General features: G+C 35.2%; 1 protein-coding gene across 5 annotated transcripts in view; it reads right to left on the bottom strand.

Annotated features, from left to right (window-relative positions):
- Positions 1-18,617, bottom strand: part of LOC118189810 (cell adhesion molecule Dscam1-like) — a 451,139-nt gene that overhangs the window by 177,413 nt on the left and 255,109 nt on the right. For all 5 annotated transcript variants that reach the window (XR_015041386.1, XM_085817549.1, XM_085817551.1 and 2 more), the window contains exon 5: positions 153-302. Coding sequence is in view for 4 of the 5 variants with exons in the window: in XM_085817549.1 (XP_085673675.1) it covers positions 153-302 (150 nt within the window). In the remaining variant the exon portion in view is untranslated. The remainder of the gene's footprint in view (positions 1-152; positions 303-18,617) is intronic.

Raw genomic sequence — 18,617 nt, 5'->3', positions numbered from 1 at the left:
TGAAAGAGGTCCATGAGGCAAACATCGTTGAAAACCGCTAGTTGTTTCGATCGAAGCAATTTGTTAGAATTTTTAGAAGCATCAGAGTTCTAGGGATTTGCCGACAGTCGAATTTCAAATCAGCCAAATAACTGAAAGAGAGATTAACGTACCTGTTACAATGAGTCGCCCCGAGGTGGCGCTGACTATGATTTCGTGCGTGAGGCGGTGGCTTGTTTGGCAGCGGTAGCTCATGGAACCATCGTCCGGCGTGACATTCCGGATGTGCAACTCTCCTGACGAGAAAACACTATATCTCCCGCCTGCAAGAAGAAAGAGAGAAATTGTTGAGAAATATTATCAAAATTGTAATTGCAATGGATTCTTAAAAGTCTCAGCCGAACTTTATTATATTTATATGCAAATAATTTTTTTAAAACATTTATTTATAAAATTCAGTAGACATAAAAGGTTTGGCCTGCAAAATGTAAAAGCTTAATAAGCAAATTTAATAATTCACCATATCTAGGACTTCTATATATCTATTTACCCTCAGCATAGGCAAATCTAGATTTGCTATTACTGATGTAAAAACATTACAAATAATATACTTGATTTAGATCAAGGTTCTCAACGGGATCGATATTGACTAATTGGTGGTCAGTATCCAAATATGCACTGCCAATTGATCGGCATGATCATAATTCAATTGATTACAAATATTTATTTACAAAATTGACAATTAATTGTTTGTTGTTATAAAGCTGTGTTATGTAGTAAGAAAGACATCATATCATAAAATAAGCATAAATAAAAAGTTACACTTAAATTATTTAATATATTTTAAAAATCAATAATATATTTTCTTTTAAACACATAAATTTTTTATGTAGTAAGTATATAAGGTATTTCTCCCGCGTTCTTAGCATGCTTTTGTAGTGTAGTGGTCAGCACGCTGGGTACGTATTCCAGAGGTCCGTGGTTTGATTCCCGGCCAAGGTAGTTGCTCATTTTTCATCTCGCCTGCTTCCGAAAAAATAACTTAATGACTTAATGACAGTGGCGCCCGAACTAAAAGGGTGGTGGATGATGATTCTCCACACCCAGGATTTAGCGATTAGTTCCCCTAAAAACCCTAGTCGCCCTTTAAAGTGGGAGTATATAAGGTATTTCTCCCGCCTTCTTAGCATGCCTTCGTAGTGTAGTGGTCTGCACACTGGGCGCATATTCCAGAGGTCCGTGCTTCGATTCCCGGCGAGGGCGTTGCTAATTTTTCATCACTTATGCTTTAAAAATAACCTAATGACTCTAAAAGTGCAAAATAAAGAAGTAAAACGCACGAAGGGGGAAAAAAAAGGAAAAAGAATAAGAAAATACGGAGAACGCAAAAATAGAATGAAAAACAAGATACAGGTTGAATATTTTTGTACAAGTTGATTTAAAAATTAAACAGTTTTATGCGAAATATTGAAAAACTTGCATCACTACATCAAGTACAACCATCACGTTAACTGAAATCGAAACTTTTGTGCAATTAGAATATGATATTTTATTTCTGAAAACTTGTTTATATTTGTAAAACTACAAATAATAACAACACAAAAATAAAATAAAACCTGAAAGCTTTCAGATTTTACATTACACCCAAAGGGGCGTTTTTTTAACGTTTTGTGTGTTAACTTTATTAAATATCGTGTTCATCGCGCTTAAACCATAAAAATCAATGTTGCAAAATAATTTTAAAATGAGCATATCTTTAGAATTTCCGATACACAGTCTCGCGCGCTGGAGATAAAAGTGTTTTTTTTTTTTTTTTTTTTTTTTTTTTTTTTTTTTTTCCGGCACAGTGTTGCCATTGCTCGCTTTGAAATTCGTTGAGTTTGTTAATCAAAAACTCGTTAACGTTTTACAAAATATGAAATAGAAAATGAGTTAAATGAATTATTATAAAAATCGGAAAGTTTTCAGATTTTACATTACGCTTAAAGGGACTTTTTAACCCTTTGTGTGTTACTTTTATTTATTAAATATCACGTTCTTCTTACTTAAACCATAAAGTTCAGTTCAACAGCAATATCGCAAAGTAATTTTAAAATGAGCATATCTTTAGAATTTCCATTAAAGAGTCTCGCGCGCTGGAGATAAAAATGCTTTTTTCCCGTGCAGTTTGGCCATTGTTCGCTTTGAAATCGTTGAGTTTAATCAATGATCTGTTGAACTGTTACAAAATTTGAATCCAATAATAAATCAAATTTCAAATTCCAAATTAGGGCTTCCTGATGCCCATATTCGGTGGGAGATTACGTTATTCAAAATTTGATGGCTCTAAATACCGTTGTTTTATCACAAGGCGAAAAACATACATAATTCATGCAGATTCTTTATTTAATTTCTTTAAATACAACATGAAAAGTGAATCGACATTTAAAGTTTTCAACGCAGCATGCCAAAACGAAATTGATAGCCCTTCTGGACTAATGCCCTTTGGGATAATAATAAAATAAATTCCAAGTTTGGGCCTCCAAGCTGCCGCTATTCGGGTGGAAACGTATGTTATTCAGAATTTGATGGCTCTATTTACCGTTGTTTTATTATAATGCCAGAAACATAAATACATTTATGCAGATTCTTCATTATTTAATATCTTTAAATAAAATAAAGGGCTGTAATATTTGGTGGCAACAGTTTGAAAAGTGAACCGACATTTATCGTGAATCAACGCAAAATGCCAAAACGAAATTAACAGTCCTTCTGGGCTAACACACTTTGGGCTAAAAATAATTTGTTCCTATTCTTAATCTAATTGCGGGATTTTAAGTTACTTATGTGCAATTAATTTTATGTGTTATGATTATGTTGTATACTATATATATATTACAAAGAAAAATATGAGAGGGTCGATGAGGAAAACCATTTCTTCAGGAACCATTTCTTTTTTCTTTGTTTTCCATTCGATGAAAGAAAAAGGCTGGGAATCCCTGATATACACAAACAATTAGCAGCTGATTTATACAAACATTCCGTAAGAACGACTACAGAGAAGCGAAGTTTTTGCAATTTTAAAAATTATATTGTATTTTAAAATTGTAAAATTGCAATTTTAAAAATTGAATTTTCAAAAATATGCGAAAAAGCGAATTCTGCGAAAGTTGAATATGCGAAAATCAAGGGCCGCCTATTCATTCATTTATTTAGGAGTTTAACGTGTCTTTTGCTGTAAATACAGCACTTGTTATGCTGAGACATTATTTTTGGTTTCCTTTAATTGATTAAAGTTGAGTTAAGATATTTTTTTTAAAAAATATACAAGAAAAAAGTTTGAATATCACGCATGTTTTTTTTTAATTCACTATATTCACATAGTAAATTTACATTTATTTAGAAATTGCTAAAAGGAGAATAAAAAGTTGGCGGCGTTTCCATTTTTGCAAGTCAGTGCCAAAATTTGACAACTCCAATCTTTCCAGTAGTTCTTGGGCTAGAATTCTAAAATATGTTTTGAAGTTTGAAAAGGCATTCATATAGAATTTAATAATAAAAGAGGTTGTTTTCTAAAGATCATATTAAACGATTTTAATCTTGTGGAGACATTAGGTTATTCCGAAGCAGGAGACATGAAAAATGAGCAAAGCCCTCGCCGGGACTCGAACCTCTGGAATACGGGCCGAGTGTGTTGTCCATTACACCACGAAGGCATGCTAAGAAGGCGGGATAAATAACTTATGTACTCCCCATTTTTAAAGAGCGACTGAAGATTAGCGAACCCAGTTACCAAATCCCGGTGATGGTGGATCCATCGCCCACCACCTTTTTTAATTCGGACGCTATTGTAGAGTCATTAGGTTTTTTTGAAGCAGAAGTGATGATAAATCTGTAATGCCCTCGCCGAGACTCTAACCTCGGACCTCTCGAATACGCGCCGAGTGTGCTGACCATTACATCACGAAGGCATACTAAGAAGGCGGGAAAAGTACCTTATAGTGTCACTTCCTTAAAAAGAATACATGAATATTTTGTTGATGTAAAATTTATGTCGGAGCGTAGCTTAGGACTTAATGTATGGTATTAAGCAAATAGAAATAAAAATAACTTTTAAAATTTTACTTGTGTATTTAGAGTATGTATTTTTACTAAGAAATGATAGCAGATATGAAGTAATGTAATAAAAAACTTCGTTTGATTGCATTTAGAATTTAATTGTATGAATAGCTACTATGTTTTATTTTAATAAGATTTATTTTCTTATCACGCTTTTGAACAATTTTGCATTCAGAAACTGACAGTTAATTCATTTTATTGGGCTGTGTACATATAATACACATAGAACCTATCAAATTGTTGAATGTTTTATAGTTTAATAATTGCAATATGTATAGTATGAATACGCTTTACAATTAGAACCTAATAATTTCCAACCGTTGCAAACATTATTCTATTTTTAAAAGCTCCTTTACTAGCAATTCCACCTAATATTTACTGGCAATTAAAATAACTAATTCTTAAATAAAGACCAATGTAGGGAATACGAAATGCTAAGGAAAAGTACGTGGTAATCAGGTAGAATAATTTTTACAATATAGTCCATCCTCATCATTTTGGAAGTATTTACATTTAGCGAGTTCTCTGAGGATGCAAAACAAAATAAAAATTTCGTTTATATGTTACATTACTAATTACTTTCCCGGTACAAATAAACTAGACGTAGAAAATTCTTTGCTCCTGCAACATTTAATTCTTGTGTTTGATAAAACAAGACTTATTTAAGACCTGATATAAGACAAATGTTTAATCTAGCTAAAGAACCTTTATTTCAATAGCTATTCTTTTTCTTATTTTATTTTGAGTGTTGACTTAAAGAATCTTTCGCAAGTATTGACTTAGTGATTTCAGAACTGCACTCCTTTGTTTAGTAATAAAAACCTCATTCAGGCTCGGATTTAGACTTGATAAGGTCCTAAGCTATTTGAGGTATGGAGCCCTTCTTTTCTTTCTTCCTAAAGTCCAGATATTATACGTTAGTGCCAAATATGATTTTCAGATACCTTGAGGGTTTTTTGAGGATCCCCAAGAAAGCGGGGGCCCTAAGCTAGAGCTTGTGTAGCTTATATGTAAATTCTACACTGACCTCATGAACATTTAAATTCAAAAGGGGATTTCTTACCTTCCACCGTCATTCACTGATCAGATCTGGACTCAGAATTATCTTTTCCTTTGAACTCATAAGAAACTATCAGATTGTATCTTTACTTCAAATTCAGAATTCCTTTTTCCTTTGAATTAATAAGAAACAATCCTATTAGAGCAGCCGCCAAATAAAACAGCTTATAAAATGTATCTTCCATTTTAAGACAAGAATTGTTCCCTTCGAATGTTGTCATACGGCGACGACGGAGTGACGCAGCGTTACTTTTCGGCAAAAGCGCAAAAGAATTCAACTTTACTTGATTTAAACATGATCTTCATGAAGTTTTTACCGATTTCAACTTTGAAAAACTCTTCTCCGCAGTAATTCACAGAATTGTCAAAAAAAATTCGTGAGGCAAACGATACTTTCGGATAAGTACCTTGTAAAGAGCACATTTGAATAAGGGAAACAGCTTCTTTAGCTACATTTTTATACTCCACAAATAAGATATATTCTACATGCTGCACGATTTCTGTCGCATTTATCACCAGACTGAAGGCAGATTATCTGATACCAGAAAATCTACCTTTAGTTGTCGTTTGTGTTAAAGCACCTTATCGTATACGTTTTGCAATTTTACTATCCAGTGTTTCGAAATCATAAACGAATGATCAGTGTATGATCACCATGTCAAGAGTAATCTAGAAATGGGCTGAAGAATTATTTCTGAAGCTGCTTTTCAGGATCTTCTGGAGCTTCTTCGGGATGTTCAAAACTAAACATTCGTTTTTGCTCTAATGCTTTTAAAAACCAACTACAATACAAAAACAAAATAATAGTTCAAAAACAAAATTACTGTAGCAGTATGGATGAAAAGTAAAATTTAAAGTGCAGATTCAATATTTTGTTAAGTTAATAAATAATCAGTTTGGGGAGTGGGAATTATTCAAGGAAAATACCAAGCCTCGTGAAAAGCTTGTATATATAAAACTTGTGAAATATAAATGCAGGTTTCTAAACTTAAAAAAACATTTCGGCCATTAAAGAATGTATAGCTTCAACATCCATACATCACACTCAATGCTTTGCATGAGCCATACAATCATTAGTTTCGTAAGCATGCTTAGTGACAGAATATGGTACTTTAATATTTTATCCCTTTTGTTCCACCAACAGCGGCGTAGCTAGGGTTTTTGGCGCCCGGGGTCAACTAAAGATTTTGCGCCCCTCTGTGCCAAGAACGGAAAACATTTAATTCTAAAATTTCGTAACATCAATTTGGCGCCCCCGAATGCTGCGCCCGGGGACAGATGTCCCCCGTTGCCCCACCCTAGCTACGCCACTGTCCACCAATATATTCCCGCTCGTGAGCTTCTGCCGCAATAAGCAAGTGACTACATCGCCTGTACTTCGTGACAAACCTAGCTCCACGCTTTTAAGTTGGAAATATATTTGAATTTGAACTCAGATAACCTTAGTCCAAAGAAAAAGGAAGCATGGAAAATAATAGCATCAATTTCGCAAACTCATCTTTTATAAAATCATAAGAATATTTAATATTTCTTTCTTATATTTCAAAGATAATGCTCGTTAAAATATCAGTAATAATTACACATAAACAGAGGCAGATTCCTTTAAGAGGTTTCTTTCTGAGTACAAGCACAGTTTACTTCAAATAGAATCATTCTTATCTCAGTGGCGATGCAAGATAGCAATTGTTAGACCTAAGTCCTGTCAAACACATCCGCTACGACCAAGAATAAGCACGTGGTCGGCTTTTTGGTCACGTGACTTAAGATGGCGGCCGGTGATTTATCGAGCGCTGAGCTTTGGCCATTGCACCTGATCGTAGAAAGAACGAGAGTTAAGGGGTGGCGGGCGAGCCATCGTTAACGGTCAGGGAAACGAGATTTTTTGGCATAGAGCCAAAAGTCCGCCGGAAATAGCCCCATTCTCTGGCACGTTGCCAAACATCCGACTCTTCTTCCGATTACTGCGCAAGCGCAAAAGCGAAGAAAAGAATACAGATATACATACGTATCGGTTGTCGCTAGAATTTTCTTTCTTTGAATCCGGCTCGGAAAAGCGCGCCAATTTTTACGCTACTCCCCCCCCACACTCTTCGCTTCTCCCGTTTCCAGTATTTGTTTACTTCTAGAGATATTTGAAAGGATTATTCGATTTTAATTCAAAAGAATTCTTCGACGGAATGCCAGTCTGAGAAATTTTTTCCCGAGTTTTTCGACACATTATTTCATTCAAGAATAATTTCAACTTTAAGAATGGGTATCAGGTTATCACTGAAGAATTATTATTCGTAATGTTTCGTTTAGCAAGTCTTAGAGCATAAAAATGCGCAATTTGCTGGTTGCGAGAGCCCCTTTTAGTTATGCCTAAATACTATGAAAAAAACGCATTAAATATTGTATCATATTTCCGATAAGATTTGGCTGGCAGTCAATAAAATATAATCTCATCTTCTGAATTTTAGTTCAGTTGTCTAAAGACGAGCTTTAAGCTCATATAAAATCATTTTACAACTTAAAGTGTAGCAATGTCCAGCGGATGAAATTAGTTAAAGTTATAAGGTATTTCTCCCGCTTTCTTAGCATTCCTTCGTAGTGTAGTGGTCTGCACTCTGGGCGCGTATTCCAGAGGTCCGTGGTTCGATTCCCAGCGAGGGCGTTGCTCATTTTCCATGACTTCTGCTTTAAAAATAACCTAATGTCTCTACAAAGTAATGTACTGAATGGTGATTCATTAAAACAAAACTCTACAAAGTAACGTACTGAATGGTGATCCAGTAATACAAAAATTATTCAAAAGTTTTTCCACTTATCTAGCTTCATTAAAACTTCCACATTTAATTAATTCATTCATTGATTTTTTAAATCATACTCAATAATCCATATTCTGATCACGTTCCTCTATGTTAAAAAAAAAAAAAAAGATATACGTTATAAAAATATAAAATGAAATAAAATAAAACCTTAGATTAGCACAAATTTTTATTAAAATCCTATAGGTTTCGGGCAAAATTTGCTCTTGGAAAAAGAGGGTTCCATGTCAGCCTTCCTTAAAACAAAACTATACATAAAATGTACATCTAATTTTACATTAGATTTCTCGTTTCTGAATGGCTAGCACACTCCTGCTTAAAAAATCTAATAAAATAAGCAATAAAGGCAAAACACGGGATAAACAAAAACTGTTCAATTCACATACGTGAAATTGATCCATACGGTTTATTTTGTATTACAAGACCGCATAGCAAACAATAAAACAAAATAACACACAAAAAAAGTATTACAACCATCGCATCGAAAAAGACCAAATGGGTCGGAAGAACGTGCAATGGAAACATCACGTTAATAACAGAATATCCTGTATCTGAAATGCATGCTTGACAACGGCGAGGCAAGCTAGAAATAATGTCGTTGATCGCTTGTTGTGGTAGTAACACCCATTTCTGTAGTAAAGCATGTCGGAGCTCGTAGAAGGTGCCTGGTCGCACACTGCGACCTGCTATTCATCGTCTCAACACTACAGAGAGGAGAAAAGCAGTGATGAAGATAGCGATGAAATAAGAGATGTAATTAGGCGAAAAATCAGGATACTAGATAGTTAATGTGAAAGAGACAGTGATTTCGCTGAAGAGAGAGAAAATTCAGAATTGATAACGTTCACAGAATCCAAAGAAATAAGCAAAGAATACCATTTGTATTCGGCGAAAGAGCAGTAGTATCTTGAGATATAAAAGAATCATTAGATTTCTTTAAAATAGGTGTGAAATCATTTTAAGTTACCTGTAAGAAATTCACCAAGTATGCGGGAAATTGTGTCCAGCTGCTGGTTCGCCTGAGTGAAAAAGGCCTCGAATGCAAAGTGCTAAACAATCCCTAAATGAATACAACAGTCACTAAAACACCATCGCTAGCTAGCGATCTAAAATGGCATAAGCTAAATTAATCACGGAGCAAATAACTGGCTAAATAATAATCATGGCTGCAAATAACTGATCATGGAGATTTGAGAATGTTGTTAACCCCCAAAAATGAAGCCGAATATTGAAAAACTGTTTGAATCTCGTTAGGTTTACCCTTTTCATTAAACTCATTTTATTATTAGTTTAATTCATGTTCTTTTCTTTATCTAATTAAGTTAAATATGAATGTGCATTTACTGTCAGTTTCATTAATACTCTAGAAATAGCCCCTAATCCCATACTACAGTTTCATTTTAAAAACATTTTTCTACAAGTATAGATATGAATTCCTAGGAGGGCGTTTCAGAAACATTTGAATAGACAAAGGTTGGAGCACATGAAAGCTCGAAAGTACAGGACATCGCTATACCAGATAATACCTAAAACGAACACACATCCCGTTCCAATCAAATCTGTGAAAAGTAACTCTGTGCTGTAAATATTTATGGCAGAGTGGTAATTCATAAACCTTTGATGACTTGATTGATAACCATACACCATTAATTGATTGACTTTCATAAACCATTGATGACTCTGCAGCATGACGTTGCTTGTTGCCGAGTCCACAATCCTGAGCCCGTCAGCAGTTGTGACAAGTCATCTGGTATGATGAGTGAACCTTTACTCTATTTTAGACCACCAGGCACGTTTCTTTCTGAAGAACCCTCACAGAAGTGTTTAAACCTGGTCTCTTGTGAAGTGTGATGGACGGAGATTGTTCGTGCGAGGTTATTTTGGCCCATTTCAAAGCTGATCACTATTGCAGCAGTCTAGTGGATCATATTCAACCCTTTGTTTATACTTTGTTCCCTGGAAAACTAACGCTTTCCCACAACGCAAACACTCCTATAATTACACAGCTAGGTGTGTTCAAGAATAGTTAAAATTTTCCTCTGGCCCCCTCAGTCCTTTGACTTTATCATTATTCAACATTTCTTGAGATATCTGGAGTTCAAACTTTGCGCTCGAATTTCGTCTCTACAGAAGTAGAGGATTTGTAGAATCTATAGAGAATTCTATATCTTCTTCTCTTCCTCTACCGGAATTAAAGATTGCGCTACAGATGGAATAGCTTCATATACCTTTAAATATTGCGCGAGACCTCTATGCGTCCATCGCATATCGCACACACATGCGCACTTTGATGGAAAGGAGGTCCAGCTCTCTATTAATACAGATTTTCTTTTATTTTGTATGTTCGTATTATTTTGTATCTTCGTATTACTTTGTATCCAGATATGCAGTTAAATGTGAGAGGCTATAACGTAGTCTACTTTACATTGCGATGATGGCCCTTCCCTCAAAAGACTGAGCCCAAAGGACTGAGATACCGTAAAGCCTCACGCTGCGCAAGAAATATGCTTGTAATAATCGAAGATAACTTTAAGATAAGGTTTTGCGCTATTTTTTTATCACTCTAACTTTCTTCAACATAAACTTCAAATTTTAAATCTTACTTGCAGGTAACCGTAACTGCTTATTGCTCTTTGTTAGACAGTCTTATTCTGTTAGACATCAATAAAGGAAAGTCTTGTTACGTCAATCATCAGTCAATATAATCATATATCTAGGCGTAACCTGTTGGTTCAGAACCAAATACTACTATATATTGAACATACTTAGTTATCACAATAACATTTCTCTGGGAATAAATATGAATGCCCGTAACTGTTTTACATTCGAAAAGCAACTACATTTACTGGACTCTGGAGATGTGTAAAGGGCCCTGTATCACGATGAGATTCACAACTGAAGAGACACGAATGGCAGCATTTGAGGACATGTAAGATAAATTTTAACATGTCTATCATATGCTTTGACCGTCCGGTGGCGAAGGGCGACGCGCAGCTGCACCACAGGTCCGGGGTTCCATCCCCGGGCTTGGCAAGGTTGATTCAGCCTTTCAACCCTTGAGTGGGTCGATAAAATTGTAGAGACATTAGGTTATTTCGATCCTGGAGAAGTAAAAAATGAGTAACGCCTTCGCCGGGACTCGAACCACGGGTCTCTTGAATACGAGCCGAACGTGCAAACCACTATACTACAAAGGCATGCTAAGAAGTCGGGAGAAATACCTTATATAATCCCCCTTTTAAAGGGCGACTGGGGATTAGGGGATCCAATCGCTAAATCCTGGGGATGGAGAATCGTCATCACCACCCTTTTATTTCGAGCATCACTGTAGAGACATTAGGTTATTTCGATGCTGAAGAAGTAAAAAATGAGCAACGCCTTCGCCCACGGACCTCTCGAACTTCTCGAACCACGGACCTCTCGAATACGCGCCGAGCATGCTGACCACTACACTACGAAGGCATGCTAAGAAGGCGAGAGAAATACCTTATAAAATGAGTATTAAGTTCGCTTGGGGACTAAACACCGAGGGGGGCTGCGACAAGCTACCCACTTGTCCAGGGCATATGCTGATGCACCCTGAGGCCTAGGGCCCAAGAAAGCAGATTTCGGGGTACTGGAGGCCGTAATCCACTAGGGCTGTCGCGCCACTGAGTTTAGAGTAGTTTATCATATGCGTTACACAGAATGTTGACTAGCAATACTAGTCTTTCAGTGCTAACCATGACAGAAGTTACAGACATATCTAAATCATCTTACTAGAATCATGAAATTTGCAGCATTTTGATAATGTTTTATTCACTTTTATTATCTCTGATTAAAATAACTAATTAATACGGCCATAAAGCTACTTAAGGATGACAAAAATATTATTTAAAATTAACTAACGGTTAGTGACTAACGTTTAGTGTCTTCTAGTTAAGTCTTCTAGTCATCTAGTTTTTCTATGATTTGCAAACCAAATTTGAAGGAATTTCGGTTACAGCTACATCTGAAATTTGTTATTGACAGTAAAACTTTAATTATGAATTCACATTGTATTTAGGCGTCATAATTACATTCTTCACTACTTTTTCTACTTATCAGTTTTCTTTCTGCATATGTATAGGTTGTACCTGTAATTAAATAATTATGAACATTCAAAGAAGATATTTGTTTTGCGACCAATATTTTTCATGAATATTTGTTGTGAATTAAAGCGGGGAAAACATCTTGATTAAGTTTTCAAATACGTATGTTATAAAAAAAAAAAAAAAAAAAAAGAAAAAAAAACATCATTTCAAAATTAATCAGTTTCAGCTATTTCAGTAAATTTTCTGAATAAATGAAGAACATACCAAAGTAAATATGTTTACAATTAACATTTTAAAATATGCAGGAAAAAGCTTTAATGAGAGGTATTTTATTTTTTATTTATTTATTTATTTATTTATTTATTTTTTATCTTCTACAAAGTTTTTATTATGAATTTTGGAATTTTGCAAAATTTCAGAGAACAAAAGGTTTTGCCAGTAACTACTTTAAATGAATAAGGAATAAGAAAAGCTTCTTTTCATTAATTTAAAAGAGAAATATCGATTTCTGGAAGTAAATAGATTAAAATCGGTAATAAGAAAAGCCACAGAGCTCTTGAAATAGCCTGGTAACCTCACGAAGAATGCCCTCTCAGGCGCTCTAACGCTCGCTTTGCTTTTTATTCAAAAATTTGGAAAATAGGATTATGATGAATTACACATGATTTGGGGACCTACTAATGCCTAGGCAGTAATCAGGTCATAGCTGAATTTTGAACGTTTGTGGAGGATACTGTTGGTAAAAACCCAGCTGCGGTGAGATAGCTTCCCCGCAAAGCGGGTTGTTAGATAGTGACATTGAAAGGTAGGGTTGCCATATTTGACGCGAAATCTTTTATTTGGCAATATTTTGCGAAAAAACTGGCGATGTGTCATTGACGGAGCAAGAAATTCTAGAGCACATTCTAAACGATTTTCTCGAGAATATTCTCGAAGGTAGGTTAAAGATACCCTACCTATACGGGAAGAAAGCGGTAGTGCCTTGCTTTCAGAGATTAGCCTAAGAGCAATCGACCGAATCGGGAGCTGTACTTTAAGAGCTTTGCAGGACGCTGTCTTCACCGTTATAGCCTGAAGGCTGTGTTGTGTGTTTGTTGTGTGTTTGTTAAAGGCTGTGTTATAAATTGTGTTGTTTTAATTCTTCATGAAGTGTTATCATCAATTACTCCAAACCCACGAACCCGTAAAACGCAACAATATTTTAACTTCAAATTAAATATAAACACTGTAAAGTTTCTGCACTTTAAAACACAGATAACAGAAAAATGGTTTCCATCTCGATATGGCCACACATGATATAAAGAAAAGAAAAAGAATCGGCGCTTTATATGCAGATATTTCAGTTAACGATTCTAATTTATTGATAAGCAGTATAATTTGTTATATGGAAATAAAATTTCAGTCTAGTGATGCTGATGGGCCTGAATCAATAATTACCTTCAACTCAAAAGTGTAATTTTCCTTTCTTGTGGTGTTTTTTATGCTAACAGATACCATGCAAATTTATATCTTTTTAGTTATTAAATTTTACAAGATAATTACGTACTGTGTGTTTTTTGGCTACACTTAAGCATAAAAAGTTATTTCTTTAATAGATGGAACAACTCTTCCTTTTTTAGTTTTTATAATTTTCATTTCGTCTGTTTTATTTTCAAGAAAATAATGTTAAGACATAGAAAAATGTGAAAACTTCTTCTTAAGGCCACGAACAAAATGTTTTAGAACAAAATAAGAAGATATCTTCTAAGTTCTTGCACCTGACAGAAGTACCTTTTTCAGAATAAGTTCAGTATTATAAAATGCATCGTACAAGTTATAAAGGCAAAGAAAATCTTTCATGCACCGTCTTAAATAGGTAGCTTTCTTCGTAAAAGACAAAGACACCCCTCTACTTAAGCAGATAGCCCTCATACGCTTTGCCACAATCCGACTAAATCGAACCATTATCGCTAAAATAACCATCTAAAGAAGAATCAGTTGAACCGATTACCAAATCAAGAAAATTGAATGCAATATCAGTATTGTAAAAAATGACACTGCTGGGAATAAAAGAAATATACCGCATTAGCATTATTCAGTGAAGAATTTTAAGACTAAAGTATGACTTCTAATGTCACACAAGCGCATTATTAGAGGGAATAGGTTAGAACTCTATAGTTAGCTTAGTGCAGTATGTATGTAATATCCAAAAATGGATCAAAATACTTTTACTGCTTGAAAGAAAAGTGTGTGCCACATTCACTGGAAAAACATAAAACTTTTTTTTTAAAGAAGTAACGTCCATTCGAGTTTCAATTTTTTAAAACTTGAGAAATTACTACTTTTTAAAGTCTTGAGAAATGTTTTGTTGGTTTAAAAATGTATTGTAAACTGAAATATATTGTTCTTTTTAACAGAAAGTGAGAAATAATTTTCCACCTTTACGATTTGCTGGAAAATTTTGAAATGAAACCTCAGAAAAAATCGCGTGTAGTAAGTAAAGAAAGAGAGGTTTGCTTTCTTGCATTCACAAATGAGAATACTAAATTATTTGTATAGTGTAAACGAATAGACAAAATGCAAAATATTTGTAAATTATATAATATTTATGATTATGAAATAATCCAAAAGTTATTGATTTAAAAACAACATTTTAGATGAATTTATGAGATTATTTTCATTGTTAGGGATCAACTCTCACCTCGAATTTCTGTTTCCTTAGAAAACGAGCATCAAGAATTTTTTCTCGGTGTATTTTATTGATGTGAGTCACCATGCCTCGCTCTTGCATTTAAAAATAGAACACCTTTCGAATGTCCTTGAAAGCATGTGTGTGTGCACAGTGGTAGCCTATGTTTAGAAAGGGATCTTAATTTTGTGTAACACTGCATACGTAAATTAATTTATAATACTAAAGAACCAGTACCTAAGATTACAGTAATGTGCATTATACTCCAAGAAGTATTTGGGTCGTTAAATCGGAGCACTAATAAACCCACTCTCTCTCTGTAAGCTTTTGTCCGAGGGGTTTTGTCCGAGGGTACAAAAACCGCACACGGGCTCTCCTAGCCAGCATTTTAAAGTTCTTTTAGCAACAGTTATATCTGGCTCTTTCTTCTGTTAGCAAGTCTCAAAATCACTTCGATGTCTGCTCTTAAAACTGACAGTGGTTTTAGTAGTGATTTACTTAGAAAATTAAAATTTAACTCTAAACCAACTCCCTAAAAATTTAGTTCCAAATGAACCAACGGGAGATGAGTAATCGTCCATGATAACTCATATATAAAACTTCCAAAAAGTTCCATTGAGCTTTCTGTATTCATATAGTTGCGTTCTATGGGTTCATGGACTTGCAGTGATTAACGACAACACTTGATGAAGAATAAAACACAATTTATTAACTAGTGTTACTCAGGACGGCTCCAAAAACACGTTTACATCGTCGAAATACTACGACAAACCTCGCTGAAACAGTCAGCAACACAACTTTCAGGCTATAACGGTTCAGAGAGCTTCACGACAAAGCACTAGAGTACAGCTCCCGACTCGGTTCGGTCGTTCTCGGAACTCAATGTACTCTCAAGACTCTCCACGCTACAACTGGCGATGCACTTGACGATACACTTGATAGCCGCAACGATGCACACTCTCGATGCACTTGACGATACACTTGATAGCCGCAACGATGCACACTCTCGATGCACCAAATCGACACTAGACTGTAACTCCGCGTACAGTAGGGTTTATATAGCTTTTGACCTGCCTTCGAGATCATTCTGGGCCAAACCGGTAAGAATTCGTTCTAGAATGTTCTCCATTCGTCTATGACATATCGCCAATTTTGTTGCCAAATGGGCGATTTCGCGCCAAATCTGGCAATTTTACCGTCCTTTGCCATTTTTTGGCAACCCTAAACCCACTGTACCGGGAAGCTATCCTACCGCGACTAGGCATTTCTTAATAATAAAAGGAATTGATTAGGTTCGGGGAAAACTGGACAACAGGAAGTGAGTTTGCTTAAAGCCCATAAGGCTGCATTCAGACGACGGTGTAAAGGGCATAGAGGCGTAGTCATAAGGGCATAAAATATGGGAATTCCGTTCACACTTGCGAGAACAGGGTGTAAGCCGTGGCCAATGAGAGAAGCTAAATTTGCGCCTGCGTGGATGTGTCTCCAACTTTCCCTCACCGTTCTTCTGCTCGACTCCCGCGTTTGCTCTGCTTGTTTTGTGACAGCGAAATCTTCTGTAGAACGCCGCTTCGTTGTAGCTTCGCTCTGATTGGTCGACGCTTATCCCAAACTCGGCGTAAAGTTGAAAACTTTGAACCCATGTGCCACGAGCCCTAAACCAGATTTTGTGACGTAGCACAGACTGGTTGCCTTGGCAACGGAGCTCGGCTTTAACCACTTATGCCCTTTACGTTCCCGTCTGAACGAAGCTTAAAGGAATGTTTACATTAGCGGGACTTTGCGGACTAAGGCGCCCAAGAAACGTGCATGAACTTGACGGCTCCTCTAAGGTAAAAAAAAGGGACACTCACTACTTTTACCTCCTACCAACATATATACATAGGTAAGAGAGGTATTGTTTTGGTCCGAAATTCCATAGTGAGCTTTCAGTGAATAAGCACGAATTAGGGTTCCCAAAGCATAGTTTCACTATTTTTTACAATGATGTGTCTGCATGTATGCCTGTATTATGTGCAATGATTATTTTTTCCACTATAACTCTTACATGAAACTTTAAAAAAAATGTCTGTTTTCTGTATTTAAGCTTTTTGTACTCATATAAAGGGTTGATTAAAGTTTTCGTAAAACTGGACAACCAGAAGTGGTACTTTACAGAAACTCCATCACACTTTAAAGGACAACAGGAAGAGGTAATTTACTTGAAGCCCATAATAGCTTTCGATGTAAAACTTTATTAAAGTACAATCCGAAGCTTTTCAATTTTAGTATTCAAAACTTTTATATCAGCGGGAAGAGTATATTAGATTATGGCCAAAATCGATAAACCGGACGATTTCCTTAAAGCTTTGAAGAGCTTGTCGTAAAAAATGCATTATGAGATATTCCAAAACTTCTCAAATTTCGTATTTAAAATAGGTGTATGATTGAATTATACTGCATTTATAAGCATTAGATGCATTCATAAAGTTATGTTAAATAAAACGAGAATAAGCTCATTATGAAGCCAAGCTCTACTTTATGAAGTAATTAAATTTATCAAAACTTGCTGCTACCGTATGTCATCGCTATGTATTATTTTTAAAGAAATCATATAGTAAACATAAATAATGTAAGGCATTTAAAAAACATATGACAAAATTTAGCATACTATTTTAAATTTTAAAGATATGCTGATTTTAAAGATTTTGTGATTTTTTTATTGAATTTTATGTGGCGTATGTGCGAAGAAAGTGATGTTTCATAAATCAAATTAAAATTATAAATAATAAAAGTTGGTGATCTTATTAAGAAAACTGAACACTTATAAGGTATTTCTTCCGCCTTCTTAGTGTAGTGCTCAGCAAGCTCGACGCTTATTCGAGAGGTCCGTGGTTCGAGTCCTAGCGAGGGCATTGCTCATTTTTCATCTCTCTTGCTTCGAAATCTCCTAATGTCTCTACACACTGACGTAAACTGAGAAAAGACTGAAAATGAAGTGCATGACAATACTTAAACTAATTTAGAAATTCTAAAGAAAAGCTGCTTTTAAAGAAATTGTGATTGTTAAGTCACTGATTTGTGAATCCAAAACACTATATCACCACCGGATACATTACGGAACTAGAAGTTACAAATTGGCTTTAATTTACAAACATTCAACTGGAAATGATTGTTTGCTTTATAGATCGTTGCTGTAGGGCGGGAGGTCATGTACTGGCCGCATCCGATATTTTACACTGCTTTTAACAGCCTTTTCCCAACGAATCAAATTACTTGCCCGGAAAGTAATAAATATTACGTTGTTTACTACTTGAATTAAGGACTTAAAACTGTCATTAATACAGCTTGCGACAATTTTCAAACATTGTGAAATTTGCAAGGAATTGCACGACATAATGAGAAAGAGAAAGAAAATAAAATAATAATATTTTAAGCGAAAATCGTATTTTACAACACTCAACTGCATTCCCGTGGTGAAATATAGGAAAGGCATACCAGATGAGGAGTGGAAGGGTAAGAAATTATACGACATTATCTCAATCAATATTTATTATAAATAATATTTCATAGAAATCAGTAAGATTAAAATTATCCTAGAATGAATCATCGCAAAATGTCAGCATTAACTCTATGGATTGCTAGTGTAATCTTATTAAATTTTGTAACAGCTGATAAAGGAATGATGTAACCCTCCTGTTTCCCCATAAAAATTACTGGAGCATAAGCTGGATGATTATTTTGTGGACATTTAGTGGTACGGGTAAATTTTTTATAAGCCTGCCCTTTTCTACAGGATTCGTTGCCCACTGTCATTTAACTTCTGCACATATATTGCTGTGTTCTACTAGTTCGCAAATTTAAAGTAATTGATGACAACACTTGATGAAGAATCAAAATACAATTTATTCGCCAATAGACACTATTACATAGGACAGTTCCAAAAACACGTTT

The sequence above is a fragment of the Stegodyphus dumicola genome, chromosome 5 (assembly GCF_044657685.1).
Source record: "Stegodyphus dumicola isolate Sdum_Otavi_A_Nest chromosome 5, ASM4465768v1".
Classification (NCBI taxonomy): domain Eukaryota; kingdom Metazoa; phylum Arthropoda; class Arachnida; order Araneae; family Eresidae; genus Stegodyphus; species Stegodyphus dumicola.
The sequence above is the reverse complement of the archived record's forward strand: the minus strand, read 5'-3'. Positions and strand labels throughout refer to the sequence as shown.